Source organism: Notolepis coatsorum (assembly GCF_963971535.1).
Source record: "Notolepis coatsorum genome assembly, chromosome: 1".
Taxonomy (NCBI): domain Eukaryota; kingdom Metazoa; phylum Chordata; class Actinopteri; order Aulopiformes; family Paralepididae; genus Notolepis; species Notolepis coatsorum.
Genome location: NC_140165.1, coordinates 280,386,951 through 280,410,384, shown reverse-complemented (window position 1 = coordinate 280,410,384; position 23,434 = coordinate 280,386,951). Strand labels below are relative to the sequence as shown.

At 43.0% G+C, this 23,434-nt stretch overlaps 1 protein-coding gene across 3 annotated transcripts in view; it reads right to left on the bottom strand.

Annotated features, from left to right (window-relative positions):
- The window catches only part of pik3cb (phosphatidylinositol-4,5-bisphosphate 3-kinase, catalytic subunit beta), a 277,178-nt gene that overhangs the window by 24,002 nt on the left and 229,742 nt on the right, over positions 1 to 23,434 (bottom strand). For all 3 annotated transcript variants that reach the window (XM_084332779.1, XM_084332778.1, XM_084332780.1), the window contains 6 exons: positions 21,076 to 21,243; positions 16,512 to 16,601; positions 11,980 to 12,234; positions 10,554 to 10,650; positions 9,436 to 9,566; positions 3,158 to 3,208 (listed from right to left, as the gene is read on the bottom strand). In XM_084332779.1, coding sequence (XP_084188905.1) covers positions 3,158 to 3,208; positions 9,436 to 9,566; positions 10,554 to 10,650; positions 11,980 to 12,234; positions 16,512 to 16,601; positions 21,076 to 21,243 — 792 coding nt within the window. The remainder of the gene's footprint in view (positions 1 to 3,157; positions 3,209 to 9,435; positions 9,567 to 10,553; positions 10,651 to 11,979; positions 12,235 to 16,511; positions 16,602 to 21,075; positions 21,244 to 23,434) is intronic.

Here is a 23,434-nt window from a genome sequence, read left to right as displayed (position 1 = left end):
CTTTTTGATTCACGAGGAGGATCCCCAGCACAGATCCAAGAAGACCCAAAGTCGTACAAGCAGACAACAGGCCAATATGTGAGGCCAGTCTAATTCCACTCATATTTTTGAAATGGTACAAAAGCTGAAAGGGATGAGTACACAGTAGATGAGATACAGGAGAGAAAGGTGTGATGGGATCTGATCCCAGGTCAGCAGGGGTCCATGTGGTCCTGAGATATAGGAGAGAAAGGTGTGATGGGATCTGATTCCAGGCCAGCAGGGGTCCATGTGGTCCTGAGATACAGGAGAGAAAGGTGTGATGGGATCTGATCCCAGGCCAGCAAGGGTCAATGTGGTCCGAATATCCTGAGACCAAGTAGGCATGTGCTCATCAACATCCTTCAACAGAGACAGTATAACTGGTGTATTGCATGTTTTAGCAGTAAGGTGTATGGAGTTATATACAAGCAGACATGTATACGTAACATGCGAGGGGGCACGTTCTGGCAAGCCCTTCACATGTAGTCGCATAACTGGCTTCAACCCTGCCCGTGCTAGCTTGAGACAAAGCAGGCTCTCCCAACCTTAAGAAAAAAACATTTGATCACACCAAAATTACTTTTGATTAACACATTCAGCGCCATGCCCGAGTATAGTCGGGTTATCTCGCCAGCGGTTGAGCGTCATACCAGAGTATAGTCGGATTTTGACCCTTTGATATTTTTCCTCTGATCCCCGTTCTAAATCATCATCCGGATCATTCTAGCCATCCCTGGCTCGTTTGTATACGTTGGAATTGCAATGCCAATCAAATATTACCAGATGGCAGTATCGTCTGTCTCTGAACTGGAATGGCTTGGCGTGGATACACGGTTTCCTTTTTTTTTGTAAGGGCTCCTCCTCCTGCTTGAACAGAGATTCACATCGATCGCCTCAAAATTCCATTGCCAAAGTGTATTATCCCATCGAAACACATAGACATATACACTGGTAATCGCGATGCGATCACTTGGAATTGTTCTTTTTGGAATACCTTCTGGCTAAGGTAAGGTATATTCTATGTCTATTTTACCGAACCTGAAACATGTTTTTCTAACTATCACAGTTTTGTGTTTTACCGGACATAAAACATGCTCGACAAACACGATCACGGTTATGAGTTAAACGACCCCCCCCCCCCCCCCCTTGATGATTTTGTGAAGGTACATGTGTACATGGTGTATACCTCTTGATTTGGGAGTATTTGGGGGGGGATCAACCAGAACGGTTTGGGCTTATTGCACATAACGCGCTTGATCTCGCGATCTATGGAAAAAGACTGGATTATCTTGGAAATGCGTGATGTTTAGCGTGTAATAAACTACAAACTACAGTGTGTAGAAACAAACAATTTTTCCATGTTGGACTACAAGTAGTGTCTGTCAAATGAGCCACACCATTGTCTCCACAGCTATAATACAGAACACACACACAGCTCTGCAAACATCGTGAAACACCGCAAAAATGACAATTTTAAGCTGGCCTTTAAGCGGCAAAGATGGGGACAGTTTATGGCACTGAAAGTGTTAAACTTGATTATAATAATATTATTGTGTATAAAATATTTCAAATAGTGAATGTGTTTTCAAACACTGGGGGTCTGGTCAGAGGAATGGGATCAGCTGGCTATATCACGGTAGCGTCTAGATAGATATAGATTGCTGGGAAGGACAATTAAAACTATTTATTCATCTTTCCATCTGTAGGTAGTGGGAGCAGTTATGTTGCAGTTACTTATGAGCAGTTATGTGTTGCAGCCAGGGGTGCAGTCGTAATATCGGAACTGCCTGGACGCCGCGTGCACACGCGTGCATACATGTTCCCTCGCGTGCGCACAGAACATGATTATTATGCATAAATAGTAGGAAACATGTTTGTATAGGAAATTACTAGTTTTAGTTTAGTTTTTGTAAATATTGCCTTGAAATAGAGAAGCTGAAAAAGGTAGCAGGATGTAGCCTTCAATATATAAAGAAATTATATTGTCAACAGATATGGTTGAAAAACAAACAATGTTTTAAATGTAATTGTAGATACAATATTGTAGTTACAATTTCTTTAATTGAATTAACTTAAACTAGAAAAGTACAAACTAAATTAACAATGTAACTTAGTTTACAGAAGGACAGTTTCCTTCTGAAGCACAACTTAATGCCTCATCCTTCCAGTCGGGACCATTTGTCACATAATGAGAGCTCCACAGATCAAGCAAACCCCCACAGGGCTTGTATTTTGGTTTTGGACTTCTCGTTCTTTGTTATGTTATTGGTATCCTATTATTATGCAAAGTCTAGGTGATAGATAAGTGCCGGTACTTGGCGCACGGCGCGACGAGTCAAGTGAAAGTTGTGAAAGCATTTTTGTGTGCACGCGCGTGCACATCCGTGCACGTACTTCTGCTAAAAGAAAACTGCTAGGACGGCGTGGTACCGCGTGGGACCACCACTGCACCACTGGTTGCAGCTTTACAGCCAGGCCAAGAAGTCACGATTCCCATTAAAACGTCCTCCCAGGCGATGCAATCTAGACACTACCGAGCCACGTCAGGCGCCCCCTGGGGGAGAGGGGGGGGTAAGACAGGGGCAGGCACCACGGATCCAATTACAGACCCAGTGTGGTTTTTGGTTTGTTATTGGGAACGGACAGATTTTAACAATATAGTGTAACACTGCCCAGATACAGTCACTGGTTTCCTTGGTAACCAGCGATCCACGTCTGACGCACTCTAAAAAAAACTGCCTGCTGCTCTGAGGAAGTGTGTGAGTGAGTGAGTGAGTGAGTGAGAGAGTGAGAGAGAATGAGAGAAAGAGAGGAGAGATAGAGGGAGATAATTGAGAGAGAGAGAAGAAAGGAAGAGAGAGCAAGAGAGATAAAGGAGAGAAGAAAGGAGAGGAGAGAGAGAAGAAAGGAAGAGAGAGAGAGAAGAAATAAGAGATGGGTGAGTGTGTGTGAGAGAGACAGAGATAAAGAGAATGTATGCATGATTGAAAATGTGTGTGTGTGCATTTCTGTCCATGTCATCACGTCTATATGCGTGTGTGTTTTCTCACAATGTCGGTGTGAAGTATGAATGTCTGTGTGTGTGCATGTAGTTTAGTAGTCACTGTGTGTTCATGCAGTGTGTGTGTGTTCTCACCATGGGTGCGCAGTCACTAGACCCAGCAATCTCTGCAGCTTTCTCCAGTATCTGCACAGAACAATAACAATGCAACACACACATATTAGAGCTATAGGCATTTATGCCTGAACATGATTGGACCCCGGATGGACCCAATATGGGAACCTGGTATCACGTGATTGGTCCAAAAAAGTATTAATGATTGACAAATGCCAATCCAATCGTCTTTCAGCGCTACTACATGTGAACAACAAGCATGCCTGTTGTTATCCGACACCATGCTGAAGAGGAACTGAGAGCAGTGGTTTGATAATGCAACAGGCCTACTTGATGAATTTAAATGGTTAAGGGGGTGTTATTGTAATCCAGACACATCCTATCCTGGACATCTGGTGGAGGGAAATGTTATTGTTACGTCTTACGTCGACCTGCAGAGGAGGATACAGGGGAGAGTGCATGTTGGACGTTTGTCCGCGATGCCGTAGCAACGGTAACTAAGGGAGCGGGGTCCTGTGGACATCCTGCGGTTGGTCAATTGGGGAACTTTCACACGTAAAGTTTGTTTGAAATGATCAGAATCAAAAGTGAAAATGTTGTCTGGTTGTTGTTTTTGGTTATTTGGTTAATTTGTTTTGGTTGCTTTTCTCTGCTTTTAGACCTACACATTCATGCTACACATACACTCATCCACACACTGCTGACACACTGATACTCATATATTGGTTGCTCCTTTAGTTAATTAAATAAATCTTTTGTTATTTCTTAAAGTGTGCCTGTGTCTCCCTCTTCTTGTTGCAAGCTTGAGCCAGCTCGTAACACTGTTAAACAAAAATATATACATATGAGGGGGAGGGAAACTGTACATTATGAGGGGTAGGCGGAAGGGAGGGGGGTTCAGACATTTATTGCAGCCTCCCCTAGGTGCTCTTTGAGAGCAGTTTTGAAGGTGGGTAGTGATTCAAATTTTTTACGGCAGTGGGTAGGGCGTTCTACATTGATGTGGCATAATTGCGGAACGTGTTTAGTCCCTTGTTTGAGCCGAATCTGGGTTGGACATGATTTGTGGAACTCCCTCGGGTGTTGTGGTCGTGGTATTCACTGACCTTTGGGAAGTATTTCGACATGTACATGGGTACCTTAGTGGTGTAGTGTATCTTGTAGACCAGGCCCATTGCAAGTTGCTACTCGTCGTCTACTCTAAGCCATCCTAGGTTGTCAAAATGGGCAGGGGTGAGGTGGGTTCTAGGAGTAAGGTCAAGCAGTAGTCTGACCAGTTTGTTTTGTGATGTTTGTAATCTTGTTTTTATTGCCTTTGAGGTGCTTTGGTACCATGAGGTGCAAGCATAGTCACCCTTGAATGAGTGCTCCTGTTAGAGCCTTCATGGTATTTTTGTTTACCAGAGAGGAGATCCGGTAAAAGAATCTTGTTTGTTGGCTCCTAGGCTCCTAATTTATGCAAATTACATGTCGTCAGCTTGTGACTGCAACTTGTTCCTGTTTGCGGACGACTCAGCCCTGCTGGTCTCTGACAAGAACAAGTTACAGGTTGAAAAAACCCTCAGCTCGGAACTAGGCAAAATCTGCATATGGCTCACCGATAACAAACTATCATTACACATGGGCAAAACAGAGTCCATTCTCTTCGGTTCAAATAACAAACTCAGCAAGACTGACGGTTACTGTGGGTGACAATATTGTCACAAGGAAAGATGAAATTACCTACCTGGGTTCCATCCTAGAGGCTAATCTTTCCTGTGACAAAATGGCATCCAATGTAATAAAAAAAAGTCAACCAACAAACTCGATTCTTGTACCGGATCTCCTCTCTGGTAAACAAGAATACCCTGAAGACTCTGGCAGGAGCACTCATTCAAGGGTACTACGACTATGCTTGCACCTCATGGTACCAAAGCACCTCAAAGGCACTAAAAACAAAATTACAAACATCTCAAAACAAACTGGTCAGACTACTGCTTGACCTGACTCCTAGAACCCACCTCACCCCTGCCCACTTTGACAACCTAGGATGGCTTAGAGTAGACGACAGAGTACAGCAACTTGCAATGGGCCACATGTTATGGCAACTTGTTATGCCACATCAATGTGGAACGCCCTACCCAAAGCTGTAAAGGAATGTGAATCACTACCCACTTTCAAAAACACTCTCAAAGAACACCTACGGGAGACTGCAATTCGAAACTGGCCCCTGCAAATGTCCTAACCCAACCGCCTCCAATGTACAGTAAATTACCAAGTATGGCTTTGTCAATATTCCAATGTACAGTGTCCCCTACCCAACCCCCCCCCCCCCCACCCCACCAACCCAACCTCCTCCAATGTACAGTTTCAAAGTGCAGATTCTGCCGAGTTCTGAGCTGAGGGTTTGTTCAACCTGTAACTTGTTCTCGTCAGAGACCAGCAGGGCTGAGTCGTCCGCGAACAGGAACAAGTTGCAGTCACAAGCTGATGACATGTCATTTGCATAAATTAGGAACAGTAACGGTCCTAGTATGCTTCCTTGTGGAACACCACAGTTCACTGGGAGGGGGGGGGGGGGGGGTAGGGTACCGTTTACCTACACCAGCGGTTCCCAAACTTTTTTTAGGATTGCACCCAGCTCACTGATGAACTATCAAAACCAATTGCTTTTAGCTTGTCAATCAGAATGGAGTGATTGACAGTGTCGAAAGACTTTTGGAGGTCCAGCATGACCATGCCGCAGTATTTGCCCACGTCCACCTCTTGTTTGATGTGGTCGTTCAAATAGAGAAGGCATGTGTCAGTGGAGTGGGATATTCTGAAGCCAGATTGGAATTCGTAGATTCGATTTTTTTTCCGCAAGGTACTTTTAGACCTGTTCGTAGAATTTTTTTCCCATGACTTTCAAGATGGATGTTTTTTTGAGTACCTCATCTGTTGTTACCAATTCAAGTTTGAAGTCGTCTTTGCGGACAGCTAGGTTTTTGTAGTATGCTAGGATGTGTTCTACCACAAAATGCCCTGAGTGGTAGGGTAGTTTATTAACCATGTGTCTGACTCCCACCCAAACGGACTACCTATAACGTATATACGGACAACTTATAACGTATGAAGTATATCACGCCATACATACCTTATGCATACTGCACCTGTGTAAACTGTATACTTACTTAATCATAGCATATATTTAGATTATAGCGTCTATTGTAACTATATTTATTGTAATGCAAATAGAACTGAGAGGGCATACATACCCTCATCTGCACCGTGACTTATTTACACTGCCTACTTTCTCATATGCGCATACTCACAAGTTAATTATATTTATATTGTTTACACTGCCTATTTTATTATTACTTCCCCACTGTACTATACATTACATTTTATGACCTGTATCCCCCCCCCCCCCCCCCCCCACGCTGCTATGATGCCTGGAATTCCCCAAGGGGACCAATAAAGGAATATCTTATCTCATCTTTACTCTAGACTAGAATCCATTGTGATGCACTTTACTGTTTACTAGAACCCATTGTGATGATGTGTGTGTGATTTAAGTCTGGTTTTGAACTCTTATTGGATATATCGTTGAGGAGATGTTATGTCTTTCCCACAGAGAAAAGACGTTTGCTGGCTACCTGAAGAGAGATATGATGTGGTGATGAAAGCTAATCTGAAGGCCACAGTCAGAGGTAGACTTTGTTTAGACAGAAGATAAACAGGGGGGGGGTAAGCAAAAATAACTAGTAACATGACTAGTAATATAACTAATTACTTTGATACAAAGTAATCAGTAAAGTAATTGTGATGACCTTTTAAAGGAATAATCAGTAATAAGTAAACTAATTACACTTCCGGAGTTACTTCAACACTGGTTGTGGGACAGAGTTTTCAGATTCAGGTTGGGTCGCTGCACCACACAACACTTACATAACAATAGAGCAACGCTTACATAACACACAACAATAGATGACATTGCACATTATACAGGCTGAGCACTAAGCTGCGGGTAATGACTAAATTCATCCGCACTCAAGCTTTTAAAAAGGGCTGGATGGAGCTCCCGTTGAATCCCCTCTCTTTCAACTAGGAGGGTCTGAGTCAGTGTGTGAAGAGTCTTTTGTGCACGCGAACGAGTCAATACAGAGACGGAGCGCAACGAGTCTACTCTGAACACCACGCCCCCCCCCCCCCCCCCCCCCCCGGAGGGGAAACAATTGGCCCAGTAATATACAACCAAGGAAAAGCATAATTTATTACTGTTAAAAACATGAAATGTCAGCATGTCAGGATTATTGTAGCACTCAGTCTACCAGAAAGCAAGGTGTATTAACAAACAATTACACTGTCATTATCTCCAGGGTCACACCACAGGAGGGAGGAAAAGTAGCGTTTATGGCTTTCGGATTTATCTTGTAATGCCCATTCTCGCTGCCGATGCCTCACATCTTATTGCCTATATAGAACACTTTTCTCTTTTTAAGGGCTCAGTGTTGCAGTTCGCAAGCTTCTGAAAACTTAGTTTCTGGGTTCTTTACCCTGTTGGCAGTGCATCCCACCACACAGCAGCACATTCTAGGTATGTGTTTGCTAGTTGACTGAAATAACAAGGAGGCACTGTCACACAATACGATGTCAATGGAGAGAATGTTTCCCTGTGTGTGAGTGGGACCCATTTGCGCTCCGTCTCTATTGTGTCGCCTAATACAGTATAGTCAAATAGTATTCACATATAATCATTAGCATTATGTCTTCTACCTGCTTGGAGGTACAGGACATGCTTTTTTGAGTCCTAGGAAGTGTAGACTATTTCCAAGTCAATTTAGTGAACTTTTACATGATTGACAAGTTAACCTGATACCAGGGAGCAGGAAACAATGTTTGTAACGCTGATGCAGGATCAGGATCAGGCTGCACAGCAGATGGTGTTTAGTACAGGAATACTGTTGGTGTTAGTACAGGAATACTGTTGGTGTTAGTACAGGAATACTGTTGGTGTTAGTACAGGAATACTGTTGGTGTTAGTACAGGAATACTGTTGGTGTTAGTACAGGAATACTGTTGGTGTTAGTACAGGAATACTGTTGGTGTTAGTACAGGAATACTGTTGGTGTTTAGTACAGAAATACTGTTGGTGTTAGTACAGGAATACTGTTGGTGTTAGTACAGGAATACTGTTGGTGTTAGTACAGGAATACTGTTGGTGTTAGTACAGGAATACTGTTGGTGTTAGTACAGGAATACTGTTGGTGTTAGTACAGAAATACTGTTGGTGTTAGTACAGAAATACTGTTGGTGTTAGTACAGGAATACTGTTGGTGTTAGTACAGGAATACTGTTGGTGTTAGTACAGGAATACTGTTGGTGTTAGTACAGGAATACTGTTGGTGTTAGTACAGGAATACTGTTGGTGTTAGTACAGGAATACTGTTGGTGTTAGTACAGGAATACTGTTGGTGTTAGTACAGGAATACTGTTGGTGTTAGTACAGAAATACTGTTGGTGTTAGTACAGGAATACTGTTGGTGTTAGTACAGGAATACTGTTGGTGTTAGTACAGGAATACTGTTGGTGTTAGTACAGGAATACTGTTGGTGTTAGTACAGAAATACTGTTGGTGTTAGTACAGGAATACTGTTCGTGTTAGTACAGGAATACTGTTGGAAAACGGTGTGCATTACTTTAACTCTCTAAAACTCTAACTCATGTTTGAAGCTATGGTTTGAAGTAGCCTACTCTTGCATCAATTGATCTGACAATTATATTATTTATTGTGAAAGTTGAATGAAACTCACCCGTCAATGATTCATGTGTGTAAATTATGCTATTTGGATAAGATGCAGAGAAGGAGGAGAGCTATATGATGGAGGGGCCTTTTGTGTGTGTGTGTGTGTGTGTGTGTGTGTGTGTGTGTGTGTGTGTGTGTGTGTGTGTGTGTGTGTGTGTGTAAAGAGAAAAAGTTAATTCCAAAGGTTTATAAAACTGAAAAATTACATACTTGAATATTTGAGAATTTTCATAATTCTGACTGTGTACACCACCACAATGGATTTGAAATGAAATGACCAAGATGTGCTTTACGTGCAGACTTTCAGACTTTCAAACCCAGCTGGTCTGGTGATGTCTATGGGTTCCAGACTTCAGACTGTCATCGACTGCAAACGATTTGCAACCAAGTATTCAAAGTGACAAATGTATTCATGATTGTTAATTTGTCCAATTACTTTTGGTCCCTTAAAAAGCACACGTATAAAGAGTATGCACTTAAAGTACATCTTGATAAAATGGTGTCCTTCCTTCCTTGGTGTGTGTGCTCTGACCTTGTCGAAGAGGGGGAAGACTATGGGGTGAGAGGAGAACTCGGGGAAGAAGATGTGCAGAGCTGTAGCGTTCTCAGTGTACGGGTTGGTCTGGATGGTTCCGATGGGGTTCAGCATCTCTTCAAGTTCATCTGGGAACACACACACACACACACACACACACACAGTTAGAACATCTGAACAAGGAACATGCTATTGACAAAACACACTTGCAGCAGTAGTGAATATAGATATATTGCATTTATACATGAGTACTACAGTAGTAGCCATGGTAGAAGTCCTCCATCCTGTATTAGTACTACAGTAGTAGCCATGGTAGACGTCCTCTATCCTGCATTAGTACTACAGTAGTAGCCATGGTAGACGTCCTCCATCCTGTATTAGTACTACAGTAGTAGCCATGGTAGAAGTCCTCCATCCTGCATTAGTACTACAGTAGTAGCCATGGTAGACGTCCTCCATCCTGCATTAGTACTACAGTAGTAGCCATGGTAGACGTCCTCCATCCTGCATTAGTACTACAGTAGTAGCCATGGTAGACGTCCTCCATCCTGCATTAGTACTACAGTAGTAACCATGGTAGAAGTCATCTACCCTGCATTAGTACTACAGTAGTAGCCATGGTAGAAGTCCTCCATCCTGCATTAATATTACAGTAGTAGCCATGGTAGAAGTCCTCCATCCTGCATTAATATTACAGTAGTAGCCATGGTAGAAGTCCTCTATCCTGCATTAATATTTCAGTAGTAGCCAGAAGTCCTCCATCCTGCATTAATATTACAGTAGTAGCCATGGTAGAAGTCCTCCATCCTGCATTAGCACTACAGTAGTAGCCATGGTAGAAGTCCTCTATCCTGCATTAATATTACAGTAGTAGCCAGAAGTCCTCCATCCTGCATTAGTATTACAGTAGTAGCCATGGTAGAAGTCCTCCATCCTGCATTAGTATTACAGTAGTAGCCATGGTAGAAGTCCTCCATTCTACACATATCATCTTAGCTGACTCTACTGTATAAGCATACTGGAGCAAGCATGTGAAAAGTAGAACTTATTTGCTTACTTAATCTTCATGCACAGTGTGTGTGTGTGTGTGTGTGCGTGTGCGTGTGCGTGTGTACCAGGAAAGGAGGACCAGCTGTACAGGATGATGTCTCCGGTCTTCAGCTGTCCTTTGTAGTCAAACACCATGGTGTTGACCCAGGCTATAGGGTAGTGCTGGGAGGGAGCCATCGAGAGACAGACAGAAGATATATGTTTATGTGCACTGGTTTATATTTTACAAGGACACACACAAGCCCAAAATAAATGTTAGCTAGTTTCCAATACCCGTCCTAATAGGAACAAGCTGAAAGACTACATGGAGGTTGGGTGCGCTTGTTCAGGGGCACTTGACCTATATTGGGATCGAACTGGCAACTGTTTGGCAGCTAGGAAGTTTACCTGACAAGCTTGGCAACCAAAGAGGAAATTGCGATGTACACAAGGGATGGACCTTTATGTATGTGTGTGTGTGTGTGTGTGTGTGTGTGTGTGTGTGTGTGTGTGTGTGTGTGTGTGTGTGTATGTGGTGTGTGTGTGTGTGTGTGTGTGTGTGTGTGTGTGTGTATGTGGTGTGTGTGTGTGGTGTGTGGTGTGTAGTGTGTGTAGTGTGTGTATGTGTGTGTGTGTGTGTGTACACATTGTGTGAATGATGTCCACAGTTATATGTTGTATCAAATCAATCCATGGCCTTGTGGTATGAAAACCTTTTCTAACTTAACATAAACATTGTAAATGGGCCCAAGTTCACTTCCTGTTGCAGTGTTGGCTCATCATCATACAATAGCTGACGGTAAATAAACTGGGGACCAAGGTTTTTGTTGCACTGTGCGTCTCTTACGTTCTCTCCGTTGTTCATGTTTGCAGCGTGTGGGCAGGTAACATGATTGGTAAGCTGTCACTTGGACACAGCACACTAAACAAGGTTTAAAACACAGCAAACGTGAACGGAAGCGGATACGGACATAGCTTAAAACTGTGGGAGAAGTGTTTTTGGCCAATAGCTGGTCCGTATCAGCTTCTGTTCAGTTGTGCTAAGCTAGGCAGCTAGCTTGAGGCCGAATAGTTTTCTACTGAACGAACAGAGAGGAAATTGGTATCCATCTTCTTGTCTGACCCATAATCTCTGTGTGTTCCTTTAACTTGGTAATAACGTCAGCCTGGCCATTATCCACATCTGCCTGTACATACCTGCACATAATCATTTTTACATATCTGTAGATACTGTATCTATATCTGTACATATCCCTTACCTACTCTTAACTAGTTAACAGTGCTGGCCAGTATGACTATGACCAGACTGTCTTTATACCTATATCACTGTGGTGTACATATTTGTATTACAACTCTGTACATACATCTGATTAGCACTACACCCAGTAGTACTAATCACCATTACTGTTACATTTGTACTCCCGTTGGATGCCAAACTTCTTTTCGTTGTACTGTACTTGTGCTGTATGATGACACTAAATTAGAATCTAATCAACGGTAGTCCACACGCACCACCTTCCCGGCCTTGCGGATGGTCTGGTACTTGTTGGAGTGGGCGTTCTTGGTGGACTTCTGCTTCTTGACCTTGTCCATGACGGCGTACACGGCGAAGCAGAGGCGGGCCATGCGCGGCAGGTCGCACACCGAGATGTCGAACTCCAGGGTGCCGTCGTTCCACGTGTGCTCGGAGCGCCCGCCGCTGTCACTGCTCACCGCCGGCTTGCAGAGCAGCTCCGTGCCGTGGAACAGGCCCGCCCGCACCTGGACCTGCGTGGAGGGGGTCACGATGCCACAACTTTACTCTATGATGCCACTATGCCGTAGAACACTAACGGCAGATGGTCGTGATTAAAATACAATGTACAAAATGTCATTACACTCTTTATAGTCATGCATCTCTTTTCATATATTAAAAAAATGAAAATCCACCCTAAAACTATACATAACTATGCATTTATATTTTAGTGTTCTTTCAATGATCTTGGATCTGTCTCCCAGAGCTGGAAATCAAAGTATCAGGACTTGAATGTGTGATGTTTCAAGTTCAAGTTTCTTTATTAGTTGTCATACAGAAATACAGAATACTTTTGCATGAAATGCTTCTTTCTGTTTTGCTCCTGAGAGTGTGCTAGATCAAATAAAAAGATAGTCTAAAATAAGTATAAAATAGAAAGTCAAGTCAAGTACGTAAACAAGTGTAAACAAAACAAAATGTCATTTGATGTCATCAAGTCCATTGACAGTGAATTGGTGACAGACTTTGTGGGCTCAAATAATGTTCTAGTGTCTAAATGTACTGTCGGGCTTACAGCTCTGAATCAGATCTACCTATATCCCAGTAGAACCACCATGGGTGCTGCCATAGTGTCCTAGAGTTGTTCCAGGATTCACCGTCTATGGAACAGCTCCAGGATTTGTCTCTTGATGACATCATCACTAGAGAGACGTGTCTCTCTGGTGTTGTGCATGAGGAGAGACTTGTTCATAATCACAAAATTAAACTGAGCTCTAGAAATAACGCATGTCAGTTCTATTTTAGTGGATTTTCCCTTTAATTTCCCCTACATTTTGATAGTTACAATAATTTCAACATACAATACTAATGAGGATTTATTTGACCAGCATAGGCATTGTAATGGTTTAATTAATTGTATTCTCAAGATTTTGTCTTGCCTACCAATATGGTGCCATGCCACAGCTCATTGGCCACAATCGTTATTTGATTACAATCACCTGTTGTTCACCTACCAAGATGTGTGCAATGGAATACTATGCATATAATTACATTTTAGTAGTACTGTAGTATTGTGTGACCCTGCTGGGTAGATGGGAGGAGGGGAAAAGTGGGATTGCTATAGTGTAATGATCTCCAAGCAGGGCTGGTTAAAGGTCCTCCAGTGTTAGGGCATTATGAGTTATTATTTAGATGTAACTAGTGTAATTATCTCCAAGCAGGGCTGGTTAAAGGTCCTCCAGTGTTAGGGCATTATGAGTTATTATTGAGATGTAACTAGTGTAATTATCTCCAAGCAGGGCCGGTTAAAGGTCCTCCAGTGTTAGGGCATTATGAGTTATTATTGAGATGTAAGACAACACTGTTTCACTGCTGGTATCAGCTAATTGGTACAGAGTTAATCCATCCAACCTTCACTGAGCAACATAGACCTTAAACCATTAGTTTATAATTGTTAAAAAGACAGGACATTTAGGTTCCTTGCTTTGATTTCTGCCACGATACACGTGGCTATTGGTATGTTTTTGCATGTTTTTGAAATTCTCCTCTATTTTAGGCTAGTATCTATTTTAGGCTAGTATCTATTTAAGGCAGTATTTTAGGCTAGTAACTATTTTAGGCTAGTATCTATTTAAGGCAGTATTTTAGGCTAGTATCTATTTTAGGCTAGTAACAATTTTTGGCTAGTATCTACTTTAGACCAGTATGTATTGTAGGCTAGTATCTATTTTAGGCTCAGATCTATTTTAGGGTAGTATCTATTTTAGGGTAGTATCTATTTTATGGTTGGTATATATTTTAGGCTAAAATCTATTTTAGGCCAGTATATATTTTTTATTTAACTGTTCTACACAGGCTTTTCTTGCACTGTGGGAACAAGCGCCACCAGTTTTGAAGTAGGATCCGGAGTCCGCCAAGGATGTGTGATGCCAGCATTACTCTTCAACCTTCAATAGACTGGGTTATGAGGAGAACCACAGAAGACAAGGCAAGAGGGATTCGTTGGACCCTCTATTCCACCATTGAAGACCTTGACTTTGCGGATGACCTAGCTAGCCCTTCTGTCACATACACACACACATCTCCAGGACAAGACAGACAGACTCCAACACTATGGCCATCAAGTTGGACTGATTGTAAACAACAATAAAACCAAAGTCATGCCCATCAACACCAATACAACATAACAATAGAAGAACAGGTCTTTTCAGAAAATTCAGATCATTTCACATACCTTGGAAGCATCATTCACCATGATGGGAGAGCAAGTAAGGACATCCAAAACCGGATTAACAAAGCATACACAACCTTCATAAGACTTAAACAAATCTGGAAGTCTAGCCAATACAGCACAAAAACAAAACTCCGGATCTACCCAAGCTGCGTACTTTCAACACTACTATACGGTGCAGAATGCTGGAAAACCACAGAAAGCGACATCCATAAACTATCCACTTTACACACCTCATGCCTGCGCAAAATCCTGCGTATATTCTAGCCCAAGATCATCTCCAGCAATAAGCTCCTCAACATTACCCAACAAGATGACATGCACTCTATAATTAATAAACGAAGGTGGACCTGGATTGGCCATGTACTCAGAATGGACACCAACGCGATCCCAAGAGTCTCATTACACTGGACCCCAGAAGGCAAAATAAAGAAAGGGAGGCCTAAAACGACATGGCGTAGGACTATAGAAAAGGAGCTCCAGCAACACCACCAGAGCTGGGGGACCATAGAGACGTTTTTTTTTTTTTTTTTATACTTCTATTCATTTTACTATTATTTTTATTTTATTTTACTCTTAGGTTCTTCCATTTCACTGGTTGTTAGTCTTTTTAATTGTTTTTATTCATTTTAAATTGTTTTATTCATTTAACTTTTGTCTTTATTCTCCTGTAGCACTCTGAGATTCTCACGAATGTAGAGCGCGGTACAAATTTAATCCATTATTATGGCCAAAGACGTTGTTGAGAAACGTAGTTGCTGGCCTGTGCGCCAGACGGCGCAATGGGGATAAGTAAGTAAGTAATATATTTTTTGGCTCGTATGTATTTTAGGCTAGTATCTACTTTAGGCTAGTATGTATCTTAGGACTTAGGCTAGTATCTACTTTAGGCTAGTATCTATTTTAGGCTAGTATCTACTTTAGGCTAGTATCTACTTTAGGATAGTATCTATTATAGGCTAGTATCTACTTTAGGCTAGTATCAATTTTAGACTAGTATCTACTTTATGCTAGTATGTCTTTTAGGCTACTATCTACTTTAGGCTAGTATCAATTTTAGGCTAGTATCTACTTTAGGATAGTATCTATTATAGGCTAGTATCTACTTTAGGCTAGTATCAATTTTAGGCTACCATCTACTTTAGGCTAGTATCAATTTTAGGCTAGTATCTACTTTATGCTAGTATGTCTTTTATGCTACTAACTACTTTAGGCTAGTATCAATTTTAGGCTAGTATCTACTTTATGCTAGTATGTCTTTTATGCTACTAACTACTTTAGGCTAGTATCAATTTTAGGCTAGTATCTACTTTAGGCTAGCATCTACTTTAGGCTAGTATCTACTTTAGGCTAGTATCTACTTTAGGATAGTATCTATTATAGGCTAGCATCTATTTTAGGCTAGTATCTATTTTAGGATAGTATCTACTTTAGGCTAGTATCTATTTTAGGACAGTATCTACTTTAGGCTAGTATCTACTTTAGGCTAGTATCTACTTTAGGATAGTATCTATTATAGGCTAGTATCTACTTTAGGCTAGTATCAATTTTAGGCTAGTATCTACTTTATGCTAGTATGTCTTTTATGCTACTAACTACTTTAGGCTAGTATCAATTTTAGGCTAGTATCTACTTTAGGCTAGCATCTACTTTAGGCTAGTATCTACTTTAGGCTAGTATCTACTTTAGGATAGTATCTATTATAGGCTAGCATCTATTTTAGGCTAGTATCTATTTTAGGATAGTATCTACTTTAGGCTAGTATCTATTTTAGGACAGTATCTACTTTAGGCTAGTATCTACTTTAGGCTAGTATCTACTTTAGGATAGTATCTATTATAGGCTAGCATCTATTTTAGGCTAGTATCTACTTTAGGCTAGTATCTACTTTAGGCTAGTATCAATTTTAGGCTAGTATCTACTTTAGGCTAGTATCTATTTTAGGCTAGTATCTACTTTAGGCTAGTATCTACTTTAGGCTAGTATCTATTTTAGGCAAGTATCAGCCCAATTATCAATATCCCTGTATCGGAGCATTCCCACTCAGATTTCCATAGTGGATGCAGCCGCTAAGCTTACCTTGGCAGTTTCCTCTGCATTCACCTTGCTGCCGTTTAGCAGTACAATCTTAAACTGGTTGGACACGTCCCACACACACGTTTGCACTTGCTGGTGGCAGAGAGAGAGAGAGAGAGAGAGAGAGAAAGAGAGAGAGAGAGGGGGGGGGGTGGCAATGAGTAAGCGGGTGGTAGTATAATTTACTGTAACAACAACATGACATACTCCACATATTCTGCCTGATCGCAGTCCCCCACTTGCCACACACAGTCTCACGTTACTACACTTGTGAGGACCTCCCACTGTCCGACTCCCAAACCTTGACCACTAACCGCCTCGCCTTAACCCTTAGCCTAGTTTTAACATTAACCCTAAAGCCCAAGCCCGGACCCTAGAACTGGACCCCGTTTCAAGGCGAGGACTACAAGAAAAGTCCAGACGTCCAGCTGGCCTCAACACAGAGCAGTGTGAAGGTCGTCCGGGTCACTCTGATGTCAAGCAGAGTAAATGTGCGAAGGTCAGCAGCAGCACTCTCTGCAGGACAAACAGCATCACATGATTCATCATGACTAACCAGCACACTTCCTGCTGTTCGCTGCCTCCCCGTGTGTGTGTGTGTGTGTGTGTGTGTGTGTGTGTGTGTGTGTCTTAATGATAGTGTGTGTGTACTGTATGTATGCATGAATGAATGAATGAATGAATGAATGAATGAATGTGTGTGTGTGTGTGTGTCTGTCTGTCCTCTTGTGAAGGTTATTAAGTTGAGTGCATTTCTCGTTTAGAATTTCTTGTGCATGTGTACGCTAAGTGCATTTGTGTGTAATTGGCTTCTGACTTCTTGAGACGGCCTGTAGTTTATAATTGTGTGTGTGTGTGTGTGTGTGTGTGTGTGTGTGTGTGTGTGTGTGTGTGTGTGTGTGTGTGTGTGTGAGATATAATAGCATGTGCCTCCATGGACTGCACCCACAGAACACTGTGTCCCTCTCCTCTCCAACCAATAGTGAATAGTCTTTCTTGCAGCGTAACGGGGGGCATCAAGTGAGAGGAGACTCCTTTGCCAAAGAAAACAAAACAAGTCTCACTTCCTTATTGGGCCAACTGCCGTCCCACAGGCTGACCTGATCTCCAACCATCTCTCTCTCCCTCACCCCCCCCCCCCCTCTCTCCCCCTCCACTCATCTCTCTCCCCCTCCACTCCCCTCTCTCTCCCCCTCCACTCCCTTCTCTCCCATCCCTCTCTCCCCTCTCTCTCTCTCTCTCTCTCACTCACAGCTAATTTCTGTATTTCTGACTCCATTCATCCTAACAGCTGATGGATCCCAGACCTCTTTAATAAATCATATTCCAGGCAGTCAAACCCTGACCACTTTTCCTTATTGTATTATTTGCATGCAGAGGCCATCATTTCGGAGAAAAACTAGGGCATTTCTTTCATGGCTTTGAGACGTGTTATGTAGTGATGCACAATGCCAAGGGTGTGATGGGGGTCAAGTCAGGTGAATGTCTTGTTTGTTTGGCCGTTGGTTGGTTATTATACCCCCCCCCCCATTACAAATTAAATAGACTTTGCAGCGTAAACCATGCAAATATTACACATTTTATAGTTGTTTTTATTATCATTACTAATTTTACTTGAAAAACATCACACACCGATGAAAGCTGCGAGATGCTGCATTTTTGCATCAACCCTTTTACTAGGTTGCAACTGTAAAATTTTAATACTGTGTCATACTGTGACAGAGTCTGATGGGAGGCTGTTTAAGAGCAAGGTGGAGGTGTTTCAATAAATCTCATGAGATGTTTTCATGATTGTGTGGCATGTAACCAGACCTACTGGCCTGGTGGCGAGAACTCACTGGCACCTTTCAGGAAAGGGGGGGGGGGGTTAGTACTAACCCTAACCTTCAGATTACCAGATGACTGCTCTACCTCCTGAGCCACTGTCTAACCCTAACCTTCAGATTACCAGATGACTGCTCTACCACCTGCTGATCCACTGTCTAATCCTAACCTTCAGATTACCAGATGGCTGCTCCACCTCCTGAGCCACTGTCGCCCCACCCATGAAATGGATCTTCTTTGGAACTACGAGTCACCCGTTACCAAGTAAGGCTTTGTCAGTATTCCAATGTACAGTGTAAAATGTGTGTGTGTCCCCTACCCAACCCCCCCCCCCCCCCCCCCCCACCTCCAATGTACAGCCCTCACCCACCCACCCAACCCCACCCCACCAACCTCCACCAATGTACAGTTTCTATGCCAAATGTATATACACTCTTTTTCTGGACACTTTTGTATCACAAACAGTACTGTATTTGCAAATCTGATATGTCATAAATGTATAGATGTAGCAGTACTGTCTATCTGTATGTCATGTATGTCATATATGTTATGATGAATTGAAAATGGGGGACCCTGATGTAAACAAGACGAAAGTCTTTCTCTGGTCTGCATCCCCTTAACAATTGTATGTACTGAGCTGTACTGTACCCATTCTGCAATCTGTTAATAAACTTTTCAATCAATCAATCAATCAATGGCCCAGTGAAAATAGAAACCAAAAATCACAATGAACCAAGAACCCCGACCTTCGTTCAATATTTCAAGGTCGTTCTCCCATCATCCGTCTGTTTCAGTCTCTCCAGATCTCCTCTTTCCTCATCTCCCCGTCCACAGTGATAACACAACACCAGGACCAGTGTAAGCATATACTGCCTTCATCTATCCCATATCAGCAGATCAGTAAATATAGAAGCGGTCAGATAATTGGACGGATAATGTCGATGATCGATGGCTGTATTATTTACAATCCTGCGGTCCTGCTGTGGGCGACGCACGTCACCACGGGACACAGTTGCCATGGTACCAGGCACTAAAAGCCCACAGGCGACAACGCTAACGAGCCCCAATTAAATTGTACCCGACCTTTAAAAGAAGGAGGGTATACATCAAAGAGGGCCGTTGCTGCGCGCCTGTAGGGTGTGGTGGCTGAGCTGCGGAGCGGTGTGTGTTGATGGCAGGGTGCGCCTGCTGGCCGCGGTGGCTGAGCGGTGTGTGTTGATGGCAGGGTGCGCCTGCTGGCCCTGGTGGCTGAGCTGCGGAGCGGTGTGTGTTGATGGCAGGGTGCGCCTGCTGGCCCTGGTGGCTGAGCGGTGTGTGTTGATGGCAGGGTGCGCCTGCTGGCCGTGGTGGCTGAGCGGTGTGTGTTGATGGCAGGGTGCGCCTGCTGGCCGTGGTGGCTGAGCGGTGTGTGTTGATGGCAGGGTGCGCTTGCTGGCCGTGGTGGCTGAGCGGTGTGTGTTGATGGCAGGGTGCGCCTGCTGGCCCTGGTGGCTGAGCGGTGTGTGTTGATGGCAGGGTGCGCCTGCTGGCCGTGGTGGCTGAGCGGTGTGTGTTGATGGCAGGGTGCGCCTGCTGGCCCTGGTGGCTGAGCGGTGTGTGTTGATGGCAGGGTGCGCCTGCTGGCCGTGGTGGCTGAGCGGTGTGTGTTGATGGCAGGGTGCGCCTGCTGGCCCTGGTGGCTGAGCGGTGTGTGTTGACGGCAGGGTGCGCCTGCTGGCCCTGGTGGCTGAGCTGCGGAGCGGTGTGTGTTGATGGCAGGGTGCGCCTGCTGGCCGTGGTGGCTGAGCTGCTAGCGGTGTGTGTTGACGGCAGGGTTCGCTGCAGGAACTCTGATCCTTTTCTAAATGTACTTCCTCGTGATAGACGCGTGGAGAATGTGTTTGTTTAACCTCTTAATGATTAATGATTCAATGTCAGATGGTTACCCAGATACCCTCAACCCAACAGAAACACACCAGGGCTGGTTCTCCTCACTTTCTATTCAGGAAGTGGATGTTCTTCCCAACAGGACTGCCCTATACAAATGTTGGATTAAAAGATGACAGAATGTCTTAAAATATAACGTCAGACGTGGGGCCAGTTCTGAACAGCTCTTTCAATGTGCAACCCAGTCCACAAAAAAAATTATATATATATAGGCAAACTGGATTTCCCATCATATAGGACCTTTAACCTCTTAAGCATTGGACAAAAATGGGGCTATTTATAAAAAATACAAATAAAATGACGATTGCATACCCAAAGTAATTTGCGACTGATTATACTTTATACGTATAGCACATGCATGATGATGGTCTCTTTTGAAAGGTAACATTCTGAAGTTTCTTACACAATAAAGAAACAATAGTGGTCAATAATTTTCACCATCAGTGGTGACTGGGTCAGTTCAGGGACCGTTCACAACCGGACGTGGTCACTCTTCCGAATGGCTTGTCAAATGATGCTCGCCCGGATGTTTAGTCTTGTAACTCGATAATGGAATCACGCAATAGGTTGAGTGTAGTGACAATCAAAAGGCGGCAAATTCAACTTTGCAACAATGTATTGGTTGATCTGGGAAAACGCAGACCAGAGCCGACAGACGAGAGCAAAGTGCTGTGACGTGCCAATGCTTAAGAGGTTAACAAACACATTTTATATGATGGTTGGTAAAGAAACTGCAATTTATTGTTTACATGAATCGAGTGCACATTCATTAATCCCAACTACACACAGTCGCACACAAACAGAAACAGAAACTGACCGTGGGTGCCCTCCTCTTGGGTGGCAGGGGTAATGGTGGGTTGGAGGATTTGCGGGTGACCACGGCTCCAATAGTAGAGGTCTCCTTCTCGAACATGGCCTTAATTGTGTGGTTGTGGACCAGGGTGAGATGCGGCGACTCCTTGGCCTGGATGCATGCCCGGATGTACTGCAATGCAAGACCCATGAGAGCAAGGGTTAGCACCTTCAACTCAGGACCCATGAGAGCAAGGGTTAGCACTTTCAACTCAGGACCCATGAGAGCGAGGGTTAGCACTTTCAACTCAGGACCCATGAGAGCGAGGGTTAGCACCTTCAACTCAGGACCCATGAGAGCGAGGGTTAGCACTTTCAACTCAGGACCCATGAGAACGAGGGTTAGCACTTTCAACTCAGGACCCATGAGAGCAAGGGATAACACTTTCAACTCAGGACCCATGAGAGCGAGGGTTAGCACTTTCAACTCAGGACCCATGAGAGCGAGGGTTAGCACTTTCAACTCAGGACCCATGAGAGCATATATAAGACGTGTCTGTCCTATTGTGGAACTTGGCCGTTGACATGTCTCTGCAAAAAATTAATAAAAATAAAAAAAGTTGACTATATTTATGTTGTAAGATGCATCATTTAATGACTTTTGTTGGAAAGCATAGAGTCTGAAGGTGTGGTATATGAAGATGGATATTAACCTTTCTGCCATTTAGTGTAAACATAAAACAAAGCCTTGCAACTAGGGATGCACCAAATGGGAAATTCTTGGCCAAAACAGATACCGAAAATAGAAAACAGTTGGCCGAAAACCGAAAGGCCGAAAATGATTCATAGAATAGATTTTTTTTACCAATGTTGTGGAACATTATGATTATGGAAAAATATATGATTATGGCAAAACTTAACTTAAATAATAAATAATCACTATTATGGGTCCATAAAACATTTATTCAGCACTTCTGAATGCATACAGTACATTAATTCCATCTTTTCTCTGGCTGCCGCAGCGGACATCTGTGCTCTACTGAGCGCACCTTTCTAGTCCCCAGCTGAATGTGCTCGCTTGACTCGGCACAGTAGACGCGTGACAGACTAGACAGCGTCAATGTGAGAAACACAATCCCCCCCCCCCCCCCCCTCTCGCTCTGAATAATATGCATATTAGATCACTCCGTGATGAACCGCAACGGGCATATAGTAAATAAGGATATAAAAGCATGTTAAAGACGCATTTATTGGACACGTTGCGCGCAGAGTTTACATAATAATAATAATAATAATACATCTATTTTATATAGCGCTTTTCCAGGTGCTCAAAGACGCTTAACATATAAACAGCGCGACTCCCGACAGCGCGACATCATCACAACAACACGCGAATAATATGCATATTAGATCACTCCTACCGCGACGGGCATATAGTAAATAAGGATATAAAAGCATGTTAAAGACGCATTTATTGGACGCGTTGCGCGCAGAGTTTACATAGAAACAGCGCGACTCCCGACAGCGCGACATCACCACAACAACACGCAAGGTTGTTAGGTTGTTTCTGTTTCGGTGATATATTTTCGGTGAAAAAACTCTTTCGGCCAAAAGCCGAAAGGCAATTTTTTGCCATTTTCCGCCGAAAAGTTTCGGTGCCGAAATTTCGGTGGATCCCTACTTGCAACACATGAGACACAAATGTGTTGTTCCAACTATAGAAATACTGTGGATTTACCCTTAGGGTGGCAATAAAAACACAGAGGCTAAAACACAGAAGGAAACAGAGATAATCAGATGTGACAAGGTTGTTTTAATAGAGTTATTTTTGTTTTCAGGTATTCAGGGAATGTGGCTCTGTTCTGGAAAGTGAGTGAGAAATATGTAAATATTTATTAGTATAGCACCTTCTCAAAAAAATCTAAATAAAACCGCAATTGCACGATAGCAAATTAGATTCAAATGTATTGTCATTATACAGTACAAGCAGGGCTTGACATTAACTTTTTGGCTCACTAGCCACTGTGGCTAGTGGTTTTCCAAAGTCACTAGCCACTCAGCATTTTCACCAGCCAAAAATCACCACACAAAATAATTTTTTCATCAATACGTTCCCATTTTATAGCGTGATGATGAATAGGTTTAAAATCAAAATGCATATGATCGGTATCATGTTCCACCATGAATGCATGAAAGGGGGACGGGGACGGGCGGGACGTTGTTTATGATTATTGATTACCAATAACGGCATCCGTTATTGTAGCATCATACACTGATGTGTCATGATGTCATGTATGTTGTGTATGTCATTAATGTCACTATAAATTGAAAATGGGGGCCCTGATGTAACCAAGACAAACGTCTTTCTCTGGTCTGCATCCCCT